Below are 18,470 nucleotides of genomic sequence, written 5' to 3'. Positions count from 1 at the left end.
TTTAGGAGGGCTTTGGAGTAACTGTATCTCAGTCAGCTCCCCAGTAATTTTCCCTTCCTAGTTTGTCACTATGAGAAATGAAACTATTGCTGCTTGTCATTTTTCCTTCCTTTTCTTGCTGGAATCAGTCTGTTTTTCTGGTAGCCTGACTTGAGTTGTGGGTGGATTTAAACTACCTGTAATAAAAAGTGGAGTTTTTCTATAGAACTGTTAGACATTACATGCTTAGTCAAGGCATCTGTGCATACCTTCTTAAATGATGCCCTGAATATAATGAGGACCTGAGTGATAACAATGCACTGAATGCCTACCATTAATTCCAAGTGATTATGTGAAATATTTGAGTAACTGAGGTATTGATGACTTCTGTTGCACATATTTGGGTAATTAATGAACTAAAGATTATTTTACCTGTTAAGGCTGATGTCTCCAATTTCCTTCTCAGCAGTTTTTTTCCTTCAGCCTTTACATACTGTAGAAAATAATATTCCTTGTCACTTAGTGTACGTGTATTCTTAATTGATGTGTATTCTTTTCTCTTACCTAGGTACTTTTGAAACAGAGGCTGCTTCTGATTTGCAAATAATCCTTTAAACTCTTTCTTTCTAGCACTTTTATGTTAATTAAGTGTGAAGTAATGATAAGCCACAGATAGCTTTCAAAGTTTATAAAGGCAAACTTTTTAAAAGATGTATTGCTACAGAAAGGCGTAACAACTGAGTAGTTCATTATACCTGTTTAGCTGAGCAATGTTTGTAACAATAATGGTTGATGCATTAATGTAGATTTTAAGAGTAATACCCATTTCTTTTCCAGGAGAAGGCTTAAGAATATTTATCTTGGAAACTTCTGAAAAACCCTGCTTATTTGTGTAATACCTTTTTAAAATAGTTAGCCAGATGGATCTAGGGAATGCTTGTGCATGTCACATATGTCTAACGCCTTTCCTTCTCCTGGGACCAGACTACATTACATCATATTTTATGATTACAAGACAGAATTTTAGTGGAACTTGGCCATATGGTTGAGTCATTTGTTCTCTTCACTTTTGGAAGGATTATACTACCATCTTCAAAAGACTGTTAAATTTATTGGCTTTTTTAACCCATAAAAATTGGAAACCTTCTGCTGTCTCTGGCAATGAAAACTACCCCGTTTTCAGCTTATTATTTACATAATCCTTTGCAATTATTAACTGAATCTGTTAAAGATGCTGTTACAGGATGCAAAAAAGATGCTTGTATGTTATTTTGGGTTTCGTATCTCATGCGATGGAAGGGAACCCCAAAGATATGTGATGTGGATTCCTAAAAGAAACCAAAAAGACAACACACACACATTCTTTGCTTTTTTTTGGTCATGACTCACAAAGCTCTTAGGTGTTATCTCTTCTTCCTTGAAAACTTAAAACCTGTTACAAATCCTTGCTCTCCCTCTCTCCCTCCACCCTTTCATATAAGTTATTGAAAAGCATGTTTTGAAAAGGATGAGCATTACCTAGCTGCTGATTGGCCATTTGCTCCTGGGAACAGTCTGAATTCAGCAGTTATTCACTCATAGTTTTTTCTTTAGAAGCACTCCACTGAATCCAGCATAGCCTTGGTGTGCAGTCTCAATCTTTGAAAGATATGTAGAGTAAACAGAACATGATGGGGAGTGTGACTGGGGATATTTATCAAGTCACACTACTTGTAAGCATCAAAGGGGTAGGATGGCTTTAGGGAAACATTTTATAGGATTTATATTATTACTAGGCATTTCTCTCTCATGTCAGCCCTTCCATGGACCCTGACGAAGAGGTTATGGCTGTAACAGGGATGTTTTTGATGATGGGAAAGGGGCTGGTAGTACAGCTAGCCCACTTACTTTACATGGGATTGTGTGCTCTGTCTCCAAAGAGAGATTGTGCACTGTACTGCCCTTCAGGATTTTATGCTTTGTGCATCTTTTCATTGTAGATTTTTAAGTCGTTGTGGCTTTGTAATGCTAAGGTGAAAATCTGTATGTTTTTGAGCTGCTGAGCTCTCCTATTACAGAAAATGTGCATGGATCTTGTGAAGAAATCAGAATGTAAGCTAGGCAACCCAAAGCAGGGTTTCTCAATGTAGCAGTATTTCTCTCAGAGGAGGATCAAGGTTACAACAGACAAACCATTGGCAGCACTTAGTCTCTGATAAGAGAAGAGTAACTTGATGATTGTGGCATGCAGATACAATCCAGCCTAGAAGTAATTAATAGGAGATAAGTGAATTTTTGATTTAAAAAAAGAAATAAAAAAAAAAGATATCTGTCTGTGACTTCTGTCATCTTGTGTGAATAACCCTAGCATGTTTGGTGAGGAGCAGGGTATCCAAATTAGCAAGAGCACTGTAGCGGTAGCACTTGGCGCTCCTGTAAATTACACATGGATAAGAATATTCAGATGAGAATGGGAGAGTTATTTATGTGTAGACTGGTCCCTTAATACTGAGCTGGGATGGTTGCGCCAGGCAGCAGAGAGACAAGAGTTAAACCCCACTACTAGCTTGGGGGAGCCGAAATGAGTTTCCACAGGCTGCCTGGAGGATGCTGTGCCAGCTGTGGCCCTGATCAGATGAAAGGTGAGGTGATTCATGCCTGCTGAATACAAAACTTGTGTAAGGGCTGTGCGTGTTGTTATTTGTTCCTGTAAAGAAATGGAGCTCCTTTTGCAGATGAGGCCTAAGGGAAGGAGCCAGGGTGAGTGCCTGCTTGCTCTTTCTCTTCTTTTACTTAAGGCCTGCCATGTGTGGGCAGTTGATGTTCCGCATGCAGAGAGTCTGACGTATGAGTTGTCTGATTCTTAGTGGATGTGATGTGGAGCATAAACAACGTGGGCAGATGTGGTGGTGTGAAATTTCATACGCTCTTCTCTGGCTGCTGAAGTGGATTTTATTTTCATGCAGAACAATTGCTTGCTTTCCCAATTTCTTAAGTCCAACTGGGAAAGTATCCTAGGTATACCTTTCCTATGACTTTTGGATTATCCTTCATTGCACCCCTATGAGTAAAATTAACTAAGCTTAGCTTGCTGCTTTAATATTTGGTTTAGGAGACTGACAAATATTAGATCTAGAGGTCAATCCACAGCACAAACATCTATCAGTGGACTCATGAAGATCAGACAGATAGTGAAACTTTTTTGCCTTCTTTTGTAGTCATGAAGTACTTTTGGAGATTGAGTTGAGCCCTGGGAGACTCCAAACAAAATAATTTCTTGGAATAGGGATTTGTCTCTATGTATGCACTGTGTTTTGTTTGGCTTTGTCATGGGTTTCAGAATAGAAGGCTATAACCCTGTAATAGTGGATATGTCCTTTACAAGAATGACAAATTCAACTATAAATAGACTGTTTTTCTACTCTGAATAGTTTTGAGATTTTAATACTTGTTTTGTTACAAATTTTGAAATTGTATTGCTTCCTACAATGGCATTCTAGTAGGTATAAAAAAAAAAAAAAGTTAAGTGGTTTTGAAAACAACCATCTAAGATGTTTTCTGGTGCTCGTGGAGAATATTAAGATGGTGGAGCTTTGTCAAGTAATGTACCTTAGTCAGTAGAGAAAAAAAAAAAGGACATGGCTTTCATTGTGAACTATGATACCATGTGGACACCTGTAATAAAAAAATAAGATGCCATGCTGTCTCGTATCCTATGAATACATCTTACAGCAGTAGTAATACTGATCAATTAATGTAATTCTGGACTGTGTGCAGTTCTGCTTGGTGGTGATTTTTTTTTCTTCTCTGCAGACTTCATAATTAGCCTTTGTGTCTCTGTTCCCCTTTGCAGAATAATGGGGAGGAAAAAAGTGCAGCGGCTCTAAACTTTATGAAAACCAGCTTACTATGCAGAAGTGGCAAGATAAGCAATGTTTGGAGAGTTTTAGCAGTATACAGGAGGAAGGATGGAGCCCTGGGTCTAAAGTGCCAGTCCTAGTAAGTTAGGTAATGTTGCAGTTGAATGGGTTACGGCACGATGGATGTCCATTTGTCTATCTGGAAGCAAGAAGATCCATCAAGTACCTGTGTTCTCTGACTAAATTTACTAGTCAACAGAAACTGGAGGGTGTTACTAAAAATCTAGGCAGATGTAGTCAGCTCAGATACTCACACCAAGAAATAAGTGGTGCTGAATTTAAAAACAATCCACTAAGGAAGTGGCATGTGTATGGCATTGAATGTTGAAAGCTAACAGGCTGTTCCTGTTGCTGTCTCGAACCAGAGAGTTCAGATGTATGCCCTGGTCATTAGGTACACTCTGATCTTCACAGACCATTGTGTCTAACACAATATTGAGGAATGTAATATAGTCAACACAATAGCTGAATAAACAAACTTTGCTCGCATAGTTGGCATTGTCCCTGTATCTTACAGCCTGCTTGCCACTGAAATATACTTACCAGATAAAAGGTGAGATTATATTGTCCAGCCAATTTCACTTCAAATCTCATGATTTCTCTTTGCCCCAGCTAACCATGAGGCAGTTATGCAGCAGAAATCCTGAAAACTTGAAAGACCTTATGTGAGTTGCTATTTGACCTTGATACATAGCTAAAATCTGTTGATTCAATAGTTGTTCAGTCTTAAAACTTAATTAGAAAGCAGTCTTTTCCATGCATCTCATGCTGATGATGAGTTTCTTGTTTGCATAGTTTTATTTTTAACTGTAAGGAAAACCTGAGGATTCTTGGTGGTCCTTGGATAACCATTTGAGAAGTGTGGGGTTTTTTTTAAGTCTGTGTTTTGACACCTCATGGATTTTTTTGAAGGAAAGAGCTACCATGTGTCCAGCATTAAACAGTAGTCCATTAGATGTGTTTTAGTAAAATTTACTGAGTAATTTCAAGATGAGAACAACAGTCATCTCAGTTCATTGTAGCTCAAATCTTTATAAATATGAGAAAAGACAGAACAATGGGAGATGGTCACTTCAAACAGGATTGATTTAGCTTTTTTATTTTTAAAAAGTCCCTTGTGGTTTTTTTCCTGTGTTAAGATAAACATTGTTTCACTTACACAAATATACACAATTAATTCATGGCTTTACTTTATTCTGTCTTACTGAGAATGATTGGTTGCATGTGGTGTGGTTACTGCTATGTCCTTTGCTATCTGAAAGTAAAGATAAATGTCCAGTTGCTGTATTGGTGATGTGTGAGGTGATAAACAATTGGCAGTAGCTGGACTTATGCCAAAGCTCTGGCTCTATGTTACTAATGATTTAGATGTAGTTTTTCTTATTTTGTTCTAATGCTGCACATGTTTTTGCTCATGACTTTTCCTTTATCTCCACTGGAATCAAATTGGTTACATGAAAACATTGGTAATTGCTTAAAAGAAAATAGGAGTCCTGATGTACCTAGATGTGATGTTAACAGGAAATCTCACTGTTCCTCAAATGCAACAGCTTAAAAGTAGTATCTGAAGGAAAAAATACATCATGGCCTTTACTAGGAAGTGAAATGAGCAGCATGGGTGAGCTGTGTGCCTCCCAGCCCACACAGAACTCCACCATGTGCCTCTAAGTTCGCTAGATGTGGGCCAACTGTATTCCTTGGTCTGGGTGGATGGTGTCATGCCCTCTTGGCCTCCCTTGCAGGCTTCTGGGCTCAGCCTCTTTCCTACTCTTACAGAAATGAAATCTTACAGTTGAGTTACGAAGAGGCTGCTTATCTATGCTTTATTAACTGTGTGGATTCCCTATGCTGACCTTATGGCTATTCTTCATTTAGAGCCTGACTGAAATTGTGAAACCAAACGCAGGTTTGTAAAAAACCAAACCAAACCAAACACAAGAAACTTACTAACAAGAAACACAAATACTTCAGCAAAGCAGTAAACCCTTAAATCAGTTTCTTTCCATTTTCATTTCCCTCCTGAGTGTTCTTGGAGCACAGCTCACAGACTGCTGCAAATTCCAGTCACTATTTAAGCAAAGACCACACTAACTTTTTTCTACAGCTTCCCCTGCCCCCCTCCAACCTTGCAGTCTCTTGACCATTTCAGTCAGGTCATCTTTCCCCTTCTGTACTGGTGAAAGACCCTTTTCATTTCACAGTTTGTAGTCCCCTTTTGCCAGGAAAGTTTCCAGGCAGCCTCACTGGCTGATAGAAGCACCCTGCTGAGTGACTTGCTGTTCAGTTGCATTATTCTGGGGTTCAGCATGAAAAAATGGTTTGCGTGGATAATAATCACTTCTTTATCTACAGAAGCTACCCAATGAATGGGTAATTATCAAGGTTTACTGACAATCTACCGTTAGTCTTTTGTTGCTATTCCTTGTTCATTCACTCCAACTGCTTCCTGCCTTCCCCATGGTGCTTTTTATCTCCGGTTCAAATGGAATTCATGGTCTGACACAAGTACAGTCTCCGGTGTCAAACAAACCTCATGCACTTTCCGTGGATAGCTGCCCCAGCTAGGCACAGTAGCTCAAGAAGCAGGAGGAGGACAATGTATTAACACTTCTGGTTGTAAAATGTTCACCGGTTACCTGCATTGCTGCTGCTGTTTCCACCTTTAAAGAAATGCATGTGTAAGCTCTGTGAGCTGCAAATGTTTTGTCTTATGTAAATACAATCAGTATTATTAGCCATCAGTCACCTGAAATAGGGAACATGGATGACTAAGGGAAGCTGGAAAAGACTGTTTCTGTTGTAGCAATTAGTGACATTTAGATAGTATCACTACGAATTACTTTCAAAGCCATTGTCAGGCTTTGCTTTTTTGACAACTTAATTAGAGGTCAAGACCTTACTTGTGGTGAAGTTAATGAACATAGCATCTTTTGGCATGGCCTTCAGGGCGCTGCCTCAGTGGAGTGCCGTGCAACAGAAGTCAGCTTGCAATGCCACTGGTGTTATATATGCACCATGGGCAGACTGTGAAAGGTACAGGAAAGAGCTGGAGCCACAGCAATTGAAATAGGCCTGGGTCTGGCATCTGCTAAGCTCTGAATGTCCTGGCAGCTGTTGCCACAGGGATAAGATGTTGCTGATAAGCTCAACAACATCCTGCCCCTTTGCAAGGGAGATTTCCACTCCCACCACACAAGTTTGCTACTGGCAAATACAATCTTTCAAATGGGAATGGAGGGCAGGGAAAGGTGTAGGCTACTCACATACCACTGACTCCTAGGTTATAATGTTTTCACATAAGCCATTCTTTTGAGAAAAACCATCATCTGTTGTTTTAATTTTGAGGGATGTTTTGTCTAGTGAATGCATTCCCTACAATAGGATTGTTCTTGTTTATAAGACTCTCTTGGGAAGTCCAGCACATGCAGACTTTCGTGGATGACCTCGTGATGCAGTGGTGTTCAGTGTCTTTGCCATGCGATTGTTTGTGACGCCAGTCTTTAAGTATTCCTTTCCTTTTCAGACAGTGAGTTGCTGAGTTTGAAATTATCAGGAATTTCAATTTGCTACTCAGCTTCCCTGCAGTTCTGATTTCAGTGGAGATAACATAACTTTGTCTCCAGTAGGTTTGCAACAATGCAAGGTCACTTAAATCATCTCCTGTAGGCTGCATGCCAAAGATAAAAAAACCCAAAAGTTGTTGTTCAGTTAATGTTTGCTCAGGTCTTTGCACATGGAAAACACTGTGTACAAGTGCTAAGTGGAACTATCACCTGAAAAAAAGAACGGGTACCTTTTTAAAACATATTTTAAAATTCTTGATCTTCCCTTCCGGAAAGGAAAATGTTCACTTTGTGACAGAGAATACAACCTGTGAAATAGGGAGTGCAAGCTTTAACTATAAAAAAAATAGGCTTTGATATGAAGGTTCCTCTTTGGACTCAGAACAATCTGTCAACTTGTCAACACACTGTGTATGATCCTAATGATGAAGGATTTTTACTGAGCAGTTTCAGCCCCAAGAGTATGATAACTACTTTATTAGTATCTTGCAACCATAGAATTATCTCCAGGTTTGCAGAGGAAATAACCTATGCATAGAGGAAGCTTAGAGGAGACACATGGTCGACAACTGTCAGTACAATTACTGTCAGTAGCTGCCACCGAAGGGTGTATCTAGCTGATGGAGCTGCAGTTTTGGAGAGTTCAGCCTATCTTGATGGTGATCATTGAAGCTGGTGTAAGCACGCTGCATTTGGGTTGAGTATTGTGCCTTTTTTTAATCACTAATCATAAACTGATGGTGTTAATCAAATCAATCAGTTCTCTTCTGCCCTCTGCTTCACTCCCATTAACCTTGACCAGACAGTGCCCTGTGCAGGAGTGGCTTTCCGTCCTAAGCATGGCTAGCTGTTTCCTGCAAACTTCTTTCTCAGGTTCCTAAATGTTTAAATATGGAAAACACTTAACTGTTACCAGAGAGATGCTTCTGAGTGAGGCCATACAGCACTGTTTCCTATCTGAAACATGAAAATTAAGACTGAAGAGCATGTGTGAGAGGGATGTTAAATTTCAGTCAGAAATTTCAACACAGCTCTGCTAAGCCACCTGATGTTTGGATTTTGGCTTACCATCCTTTCAAGTGTCACTGTGTTGTATTTGTTTCCTTGCTTCAGCATGGCAGGTGATTGTTGCAGCTAGGATTTATTAGGGATGATGGATTGTCTGATCCCCTGGATATTTATACTATTGTTAATGGAAAAGATTGACTATTTTTAGGCATGACTGAAAATTTCTTGTTTTATCCAAAAACTTCCACTTCTTGAGATTTGATCACTTTTACTTCGTGTCTTCATACGTAATGCCAATTATCACTGCCTAAACTGAACAGTATACAAATGTTTAAAAAAATCCAAACCAACAAACCAACCAATGCCTGCCCCTAAGCTGAAGAAGTACTGAGTGGAGTACTGGTTCTGTTAGATGAAGCTGAAATGTGTGTTTCATCAGCTGAGTTGTGCATGTGTTCACAAACCATTGTTATTGCAGAATGTTAATTGTTTGTAGGAAGGCTGTTGATAACTGCTTGGCATGTGGCCTATAGAAGGGTGTGGGGGGAGGGGAGGAGGGGAGAGATAAAGAAGCCCCACATGTGCAGCCTTTCCAGGATCAGGTTCTTCCAAATCCATTGAATGCGTGTGTTTACACAGAGCCACTCAGTTTTTTCATTTGCATGCTATATGTATAGCACCATGTGTCATGCTGTACTACTACTCAGTTGGCTAACTAGTATATTTGCAGCACTTAAAACAAGCAAAAAAATCCCAAACCTTAGCTTTACTGCTGATGAAAAGTATCTGCTTAGCTGTATGAGTCTGATGTTTTTGTTGCTCTGGTGCTATACTAGAGATTTTCCAGAAGACCCTTCTGCTACTCTGTTAACCTTCAGTTTGATGTGCCCTACATGGCAATGTTACGCGTCTAGGCATCTCTGACGTAAAAGGAAAGATTAATTTATACTACCTGAAAGAGTGGTAGTGACAGGACTGAAACTTCCCAAGGGCTATTTGGTGGATGGTGCTGTGCTACTTGGATGAAATGTGAAAGTTGAGTCAGTGGGTGTAGATAAAAGCAAGGCGAAAGTGCCCCTCTATCTTAGAGGCAGCAGGATGTGGCAGTGGGCAGCTGAAGAAGGGGGCTTACGGAAATGTTTGGGCAGCCTGGATGAGTGGAATGGGATCGTTTGTGGGGCTGCAGTGGAAGAAGCTTGACGCAGCAGGTTTCTGAAGTTAAGGTCTCCAATTATGCTGGCCACCTCAGTCTTTCAAGTACTCTTGGCAGAAGAGAGCATCTCTTGCGTGCATGTTTCCTAGGAGAAACAAATGCTGGTGCTGCATGATAAATGGCAGTTTGAGGTGGGTTTTACACTGAACAGTGTTAACCATAGCTGGGAGTACCCGTGTTTTGCATCATCCCGGCAGAAGTTACCCCCAAGACTTTGGTGGATACTCGATGATAAGTGTGACTTGTGGGGTCAAAACCAGGCTAATAATATAAGAGATTCAGAAATTGTATGTAACGCAACAGTCACTGCCTCTGTTCAGAGAGCTGTATTTTCTGATCTGCTCTGGGCAGCAGTGGCTGTACAATTTTTGATTACATGAGGCACTATGAGAGCCCTGCTGACTTAAATGCCTCCTCCTTGCTTGCCAAGTCTTGGGTACAGATTCTTTCTGGGTATCATAGGTATTCTCTTCGCTTCTAGATTTATTTTTTTTTCCTGAAGAGAATGAGTAGCAGGCCTACAATTCCCTATTGGAATGGATGTTTTTGAGAGTCCATTACATGGCATTTATTTTATTAGCTGTACCTTTAACTTCTGAATGCATTGTACAATGCTGCTGTTTTGAACACAGTGAGGAAGAAAAACCCAGTTCAACCCTATCAGAGGAATACTTGAGCAACAGTTGATGCCTGCATAGTTGTTTCTTCGTTGTGGACAGATTTATCCCTTATTTCATTTGAAAATAAAATGAGGTCTGTAAATAGAGATATATATACACATATATATATATAACTTGCATTATGGTTAAATGTGTATAATTTTGAGAGAGCTTGAATATAATATTGACATTTCATCTATAATGATGACACGGTTATTGATGCCCTAGAATGGAATCTTTATTACTTTAATGAAAAGACGCATAACTATTATATGGGCAATACAGCATGATGGCTTTTATGTAGAACACAGCCATTTTAGTGTATAAATGAGCATAACTGCTGCACAATGATGAAAGGAAACTGTGTGTATCCTGTTGTTTTCCAGGAGCAAAACAAAATTGCTGGTACAGTAGTGTTAAAGGTGTCATAGCATCAGTAAGGAAATCTGAAAACATGCAATTGGAAGAACTAATGTAAGCAAATTAGGTATGTGGCAGTCTCTGAAATTACTAATTCCTTTAACAACTCTGAGTCATAGCACTTAGAAGAAGAGACACTAATTAAATATAGAACTGAAAGCAGGGTTCTAACATGACTACCAAATACAGATCTTCCTATCCTAGCCTTCAGCCTCTACCACTTTCATCTAAGCAGGAAAAAGAATTACCAGCTTTGTGTGAAAAATAAGGAAATATACACTGATAGCCTTTCCTTGACACTGAGATGAATCTGACAGAACTGAGTGTTTTCAGGGTCCCTGTGAAAGACTGTGTTACTTAATGCTTTGTCCAAGTTCGGTTCTGTTTAGTTCTTAAATATGAGGGAATCTATTTAGCTGTACAGATAAGTAAGAAGCAACTTTTTAAATGATGCATCATTAAATCTTTTTTTAATTGTGTTTGTGTGTGTGTGTATTTTTTGTTACCAAAAAAGGGTATGGATGAAAACTACAGTAAAGGTGACTTAAAGGCTCTGTTCTTGTAAGAGATTAATCCCATATGTCATAAAATGTTTTACTGTTAGCATGAGCATGGCATCATTCTGCAACACCAGAATCACTTTCAGAGCACTCCAGGCTTCCCCATTCAATATTTATATATCTCCTAGGTTCAGCTTCCACACTAGATAAATACTGAGGGGTAATTTGGGACCCAGCTGTGTTAGTTTCTCTTGGGTCTGGGATGTTAATGATCGTGTAATTATAGACAGGGATATAGTTATCACAGCAGCTTCTCAAAGGGGAAATTGACTCTTGATCTCAGTTCTTTATTGAATTTGGGAGTTGGCATTAATGTAAGTTCTTGCTTATACCAGAACACTGGATATTGGCTTATGTCAATAATGTTTCAGTTTAATAGCTGGAAGAGTACTCATCGAACTGCTTCTTGAAGATGTGGCCATTTTTGTACTAAAAGGCTGAATGCTCTTCTGAAAGCTGTTCTGCCAAGGATTTTTAGCAGGCCTTAATCTTAACATTTTCCTGTAGCTTATTCTGTTTCATGTTTCAGAAGTAAACTGGTTATTTCAGGTTATGAGAAAATCTTAAATCAGGTGTTGTATTTCTTTTTCAAAGTATGGTTTATATTTGGTTAGACGTGGGGGTGTGTGTTTTACCTGCCCTATCCTTCCTTCTTTTCCAAGATTTAAAACAAAAATAAAACAACAACAACAAAAAGTGCAAGAGTTAGGTGCTACCAATGCTTTACAGTCATCTGGGTGTTTGTGCATAAGGGTGATTCATCAAATATCCTATATTTAAATATCTTATATGACTTAATAATAAAAAACACAGAAACAGGACAAACTCCAAAACAAAAGGTGTAATATGCTGTCAAACAATGTTAACTTTAAAGGATTTTATTTACAAGTAAGATAGATTTTTGTTTTTAACATCTGTTTTTAATAACAGGCCCCTTTTAAAGCATGAAATTCCCCAAAGGAAGAATATGCATCGAGTTTCATTTTAGGTGGAGCCTGCTGCTTGGCTGGCCGCTCATTGTCATGGAGTCTAAATACTGCTGGGGGAAACAATTTGTTTTGCTGATGTAATTAGTGCTCTAGAGTCTACAGAGGTTTATTCCAGTGCTGTAAGAATAAAGAATATAACCTGCTTGATGTGCATGTACCTACCAGTCATACCACTGCCATAACAGGCTGCAATTTCTCTTTATCTTCCTTTGACAGAGCTGCCATTCCTACTCTTGGTTCCAGGTGGTGGTCTTTCAACTCCTGTCTGCTCTCCTACTCAGACTGCACTCTCCCTAATGTTTTTTTTTTATTTGTTTTTTAAATAACTAGTAACCTGGAACACTTTCTTCCTGTTCTGGTTTTCAGGGTGTGCGCAGCCTGTGGAGTAGTTCATGTCAGTGTGCACCTTGTACATTTTTCCTCACAAGTCCAGAGAGAGAAACATCAAAATTTTTGTTCAGCTGAGGGCAAAAAAAAGGCTGTGTAGAGCATCAGGACAAAGCGGGGTTTTTAAGTTGAGTATTTCTCAAGGAGCATTAATGTGAATTTAGTCATTCCAAAATTTGTGCAGAAATCAAGTGCTAATGAATAGGCATGAACTCAAATAAATGAGTCGTGCTGGAGGTGAGCTGACTGATGTCAAAGAGAAAACCATAGTCTGTTGAAGATAACTCTCCTGAGTGTAGCAAGGTGCTAACACTAATCCAAATGCAGCTTTTAATTGCACCAGATAGCTCTTCCTGAAGACTGAACCCTGTTGTGAGTCCAGACTAAAAGGCATGGATGCAACTTTCACTTGTTTTGCTGTGATCACATGGGATACAGAAGGTTAACTGTCCTCCGTTTTCTTAGTATCTTACTAGATCCAGTTTGGAGGTCTGGTAGAGGAAATAGGCCATGTCCTGAGAGTTCAGAGGGGAAGGGAGAATCATCACATTAGGAAGTAGTGTCCTTTCCCTGATTCAGCAGATGAGAAGGAACAAAAAGAGTTAGTGAATTAATTTTGGAAAGTTAAATGTAGGGTGGTCATCTTTTCTTTCAGCAGCACTAGGGATGTGCCATCAATCTGAGTGGTTGATTCATTTGTTCTAAAGACAAATGTGGGGGATAAAAGCTAGTTACTGTCTGCAAAGGGCAGTCTCTTAACCTGTTACTGTCTACAAAGTGTGGGGTGGGAGAAACCTTAAATATGGAAAGTTTTGGCTGGCCTATGTTGTTAGGGTGGGGTGTGAATCAGCTGAGGCACCTCATTGCTCATCCACATGATGTATGTAATGAAGGTCCAATGGGGCCAGTGCAACTCCAAAATAGAAACCAGGACTAGGCAAATGAAGGAGAACTTTTAAATACAGTAAGAACAAATGGATTTTCTTCCTGCACTACTCTTCTGTAGTGTTTTTATGTTACAGGGCATCTCCAGTGATTGCTTAGGCCTTGGCTTGAGCCATTAAGGCCTTGGGAACCTGTGCTACGCAGCTTGCAAATTACTTTTATGTGGCTTTCTCTGTGCCGTTTCGTTGGATTGGGTTTTTCTTTCAGCCTTCAATGGTGATAAATGTGTGCAGGATCATTCAGCAGAGCCTGGGCACAGTGCTGGTACTAATGATATTTCTCCCTTCTTTTTCTTTTACTCCAGACCAATGAGTGGAATAAGAACGATGATCGGCTGCTGCAGGCAGTGGAGAATGGCGATCCTGAGAAAGTGGCTTCATTGCTGGGTAAAAAGGGAGCCAGTGCCACCAAACAAGATAGTGAGGGCAAAACTGCGTAAGTGCTTTAAACAGAAGGGTGGGGCAAAACCAGCCTTGGATATGTATGCCACTTACATGAATTAAGAACCAGAGACCATCCTGAAAATGAAGTTTTCTTTTTCATCTGAAGCACAATACATTCTGGAAAGCTCCTTTCTAGTAGTCTGTATTTGCAGTTCTACATTTAAAATGCTATTTCAGAATCACAAACCCATTGAGGTAACTTGAAGCTGGATTGCTGGGTAGATTGGGGACATTTTAGGACAGGGAATTTCATGGCACACTGCAGATTGCACACTCCAAAAGGCATTAATCTTTGGGGCTATTTTTTCTCATGGATATTAGTTTAATGACATAGAAATTAAGATAAATTTTCCTTCTAATGTATTAGTTTTAACTGAAACTGTGGTGACTGAATTTAAAATCCTGCAGATGCTAATGATTCGTGCAACTGTTCATTGCTTTGATTGAAGTTTAGCAGTGAAAGTTGTGTGAACGAGATTCCTTTTGCAGCCTCTATTTATTTTGTATATAGTATTCTCTTCTATCCTTCCTGTTGTTCTGTGAACATTCTAAATTGTGGAAGATAAAGATTCCAGCAAGAAAATTACAGCCAAGAGATTGCCGTCCATTAAACTTATTTTCTTAAGGCGTAGAAAGATGATTAAATAGATAAATGAGAAATAGGCATCCTGTGACAGAACCAAAAGCCTTCATGAAGTTCTGGATAGATGGGTGTCGTGGTTTAAACCCAGCTGGTAACAAAGCACCATGAAGCCGCTTGCTCACTCTTCCCCCCACCCCGGCCACAGTGGGATGAGGAGAAAATCTAAAGAAAGGCTTGTGGGTTGAGACAAATACTGGGAGGGATCACTCAACACTTATGGTCATGGACAAAAGACAGGCTCAACTTGGGGAAGAAACAAAATCAGTTTAATTTACTACAAATCAAATCAAAGCAAGGATATTAAGAAGTAAAACCAAACCTTGGAACACCTTTCCCCCACCCCTCCCTCCTTCCCGCCTCAACTCCACTCCCAGTTGTGGTGCAGAGGAACAGAGGATGGGGGTTGGGGGCAGTTCATGTCTTGTTGTCTCTGCTACTCCCTCCTCCTCAGGGGGAGGACTCCTCACTCATCCCCTGTTCCACCATGGGGTCCATCCCATGAGAGACAGTCCTCCACGAATTTCTCCAACGTGGGTCCTTCCCATGGGCTGCAGTCCATCACAAGCTGCCCCAGCGTGTGTCCTTTCCATGGGCTGCAGTCCTTCAGGCACAGACTGCTCCAGTGCAGGCTTTCTCGTGGAGTCACAGCCATCTTTGGGGGCATCCACCAGATATGGCATGGATTCCTCCCTGGGCTGCAGGTGGGCATCTGCTCCCCAGCTCCCCTCCACAGGCTGAGGGGGGACAGCCTGCTGTCTTGTCTCACCATCGGCTGCAGTGTCATCAACCTCCTGCAGTGCACCTTCTCCCCTCCTGCTTCACTGACCTTGGTATCTGCAGAGGGGTTCCTCTCACATTCCAATCTCCTTCTCTGCTGCAGGTTCCCCTTCTTAAATATGTTATCTCAGAGACGCTACCACTGTCACTGATGGGCTTGGCCTTGGCCAGAGGCAGGTCCAGCTCACAGCTGGGATAGCTTTTGGCAACTTCTCACAGGAGCCACCCCTGGAGCCCCTCCCCTGCTACCAAAAAACCCTGCCACACAAACCCAAAACAATGGGGAGAAAAGAAAACTGTTTCTGGTCTTGGGAGAGGCAGCACAAGGCAGTTTATACCAAATAATGAGTTCTAATGAATTGCCTCTGGGTTAGATTTATTGAGTCACGCTCTGCTTCTTGCTTGGTCTGTTTCATTTTCCTACATCTGCCCTATTTCTGTTCTGCATCTGAGGAAACTGAGTGATGGCAGTGACTCATAATGACCTGCAACTTCTTACTGCAGAAGTCCAAGTCCTCTAATTACTTCAAGTGGGCTTTCTCCACACTTTAATATGTTATTTTAAAAAGTTGCATGCACGTGTTTCTCTTTTGAACACAATCAAAGCATGACTTCCATTGAATCTTCTGAATTACAGCTATGTTTAGCATCTCATGTTTTTACAGTCAACATAACTTCAGAGCTAGATTCTTAAGATGCACTGTATCTAGTGTAACACCTAGTTAGCAAGTTTCATATATAATTTGATACTATGAATTTTTCTAGGGAACCAACAAAGTCTGAAATTATCAATGCTTATGTACAAGCTTCTTAACTAAGAAACAGAATTGTTGTAACTAGGGATCTGGTGCAATGATTTTCAGCTTTACAGGGATACACTACAAAATTCCCCTTTTTTCCTCTTTATTTGCAGCTACAAAGAAGTTGATGACCACATATTTATATTAATGATGCTGTTACTAGTAATGCGGATACAAATACTTCTTTTAATTGCTTGGCATAAATGTGAATTAATGCTCTGAAGATCTCTGCTTGTTCTTGTTCCGTATGCTGATTTAATTGTCAATTACTTTTTTAGTTATTTCTGTCCAGTGGTTTAAAAGAAAGTTTGAGAGAAAACAAAGAAAAATAGTATTGCTGTGATACAGAAATACAGTGTGACAACTCTCATTCTGTTTCTATTGCTTTGGGAAACTTACCAGACCTGCTCAGGTTATTTCTGTCTCAGTTTTGAAAGATAGAGACTGTCAGGTGTAGAAACAATGATACTGATCTGGAAAGACATGGCTACCAACGAGTATCATGACCCAGAAAAGTTCTGCAGTATAGCTTATTAATAATGGGCAGTGTCTTGTTTTCATTTTCCCCACTTCAGAGTGGTTTTTTTAGTGTGTGCAGAATGAAGTACAGCCATAATTTCTGTATGGGTAGGCTTGTTTCTCCTATGTTTTGCAGGCTTTATTCCTGCACAGTGATTCTGGGTGCCTAACATAGCTGGTTTGCCCTATCTCAGAAGCTCTGCTAAGAGGCATAGACCCTGCTGCAGCGCAGCACCGAGGTCTGTTAGTGTTCCACAGAAGCATGGTACTAGTTTGTCAGCTACCTAATCTGTAACATGCAATACTCATGCTGAGAAGGTGTATCTGGAGGGGTCTTTTGGGGACAACTGGCCACCATTGTCCTCAGATTTCACTGGCTACTTTTTAGAAAGTGGTCTGCAGTGCCATGTGGGAAGGGAGCAGTTTGGATGACTGGTGTATTGATCCCTGTCAGTATATATTGATGCAGTTGTTTACATAATTAAGCTGAAGGTGACTAACCAGAAGAACGTGATGGATTCAATTATATAACGATGTGCATAATGTGATTAAAGACTTTGGAATGTGCTTGAAAGCAAAAAAGGAGAAAAAATTGACTGTTGCAGTACAGGTTTGTTAAGTCTGTCATTGTCTGTTCCCTTAAGGTGTGACATGTTTCTTTTAAGATCTTTTCTTTTTCACTCTGCTAATAACCCTACAAACAGAATTCTTGATACTGTCCAGATCTTTATTTGAAGTATAGTAATATAGTACATTATTTTAAACAGAAGGTAGAGAGGACTCTAATTTTTCATGCTTAAAGGGGTACTTAAAAGGATTTGGTTTATAATCAAATGGCTTCTTAATACGAAATGCTTGAATTGAGAGGAACAGAGAGCAGAACCCAGGATTTTCTCTGCTACAACGTGTTCCACCTCTGGCTCAGTTTTGGACATAACCACCTAAATCTCACCTGTGTCCTCTTTGCCTCTGTCCTATAGGTCCTTTTCTTTGTGGCTTGCCCACATGCAATAAAATAGATATGCTTAAATTAATGAGGTCTAGGTACTAGTAAATTTCATGGAGGTAATATTTACAGATTTTCATCAGGCAGTTTAACTCTCCAGCAGTACCTTTTAAAAAAATAAAAGTATTAAAAAAATATTGTCAGAGTAATGAAATGAGTTTTTTAAGACTTGCCTGACTTTCCACACCACCACCCTGCCTCTGACTCAGTCTTTTCTATAAACAATAAATCAATTTTAAGGCCATGGAGCAAATCCACCTTTGGCATAAGTTGACACAGCCCCATTGTTGCTCCCACTTACATAGCAGAGACTATTGCCAAGCGCACTTGTAATAGAACCTATCTGGAAATCTGACTCTGCCATTGTAGTCTTATTCTGCCAGATAGGGTTTTTTTGTCCAGCTTCCTTAAACAACAAAACAGTGCTTTCCAGTTTGGAATTTGATAATTTAAATCCCACTTAAACTAACAAAAAAAGGTTTTCAAAGAGAGCCTTTTCAGGAGGGGATAGGATTCATTCATGCACTGCACTTTCCACAAGACCAAGTGTTCAAATGGGCTGTTATTTAAAGAAGCTGCTGCTGTTATTGGAGTGCAGGGTAGGGGAGAATTTTGGAAAGTATTCACAATGTACAGATGGCAGCACTTCTTTTTCCTAAA

General features: G+C 40.0%; 1 protein-coding gene across 6 annotated transcripts in view; it reads left to right on the top strand.

Annotated features, from left to right (window-relative positions):
• RAI14 (retinoic acid induced 14) overlaps positions 1 to 18,470 on the top strand; it is an 89,553-nt gene that overhangs the window by 37,276 nt on the left and 33,807 nt on the right. For all 6 annotated transcript variants that reach the window (XM_049796441.1, XM_049796440.1, XM_049796439.1 and 3 more), the window contains exon 3: positions 13,927 to 14,057. In XM_049796441.1, coding sequence (XP_049652398.1) covers positions 13,927 to 14,057 — 131 coding nt within the window. The remainder of the gene's footprint in view (positions 1 to 13,926; positions 14,058 to 18,470) is intronic.

Source organism: Accipiter gentilis, chromosome Z, assembly GCF_929443795.1.
Source record: "Accipiter gentilis chromosome Z, bAccGen1.1, whole genome shotgun sequence".
Taxonomy (NCBI): Eukaryota; Metazoa; Chordata; class Aves; order Accipitriformes; family Accipitridae; genus Astur; species Astur gentilis.
Note: the sequence above shows the minus strand (reverse complement) of the source record. Positions and strands in the feature narration are given on the sequence as shown.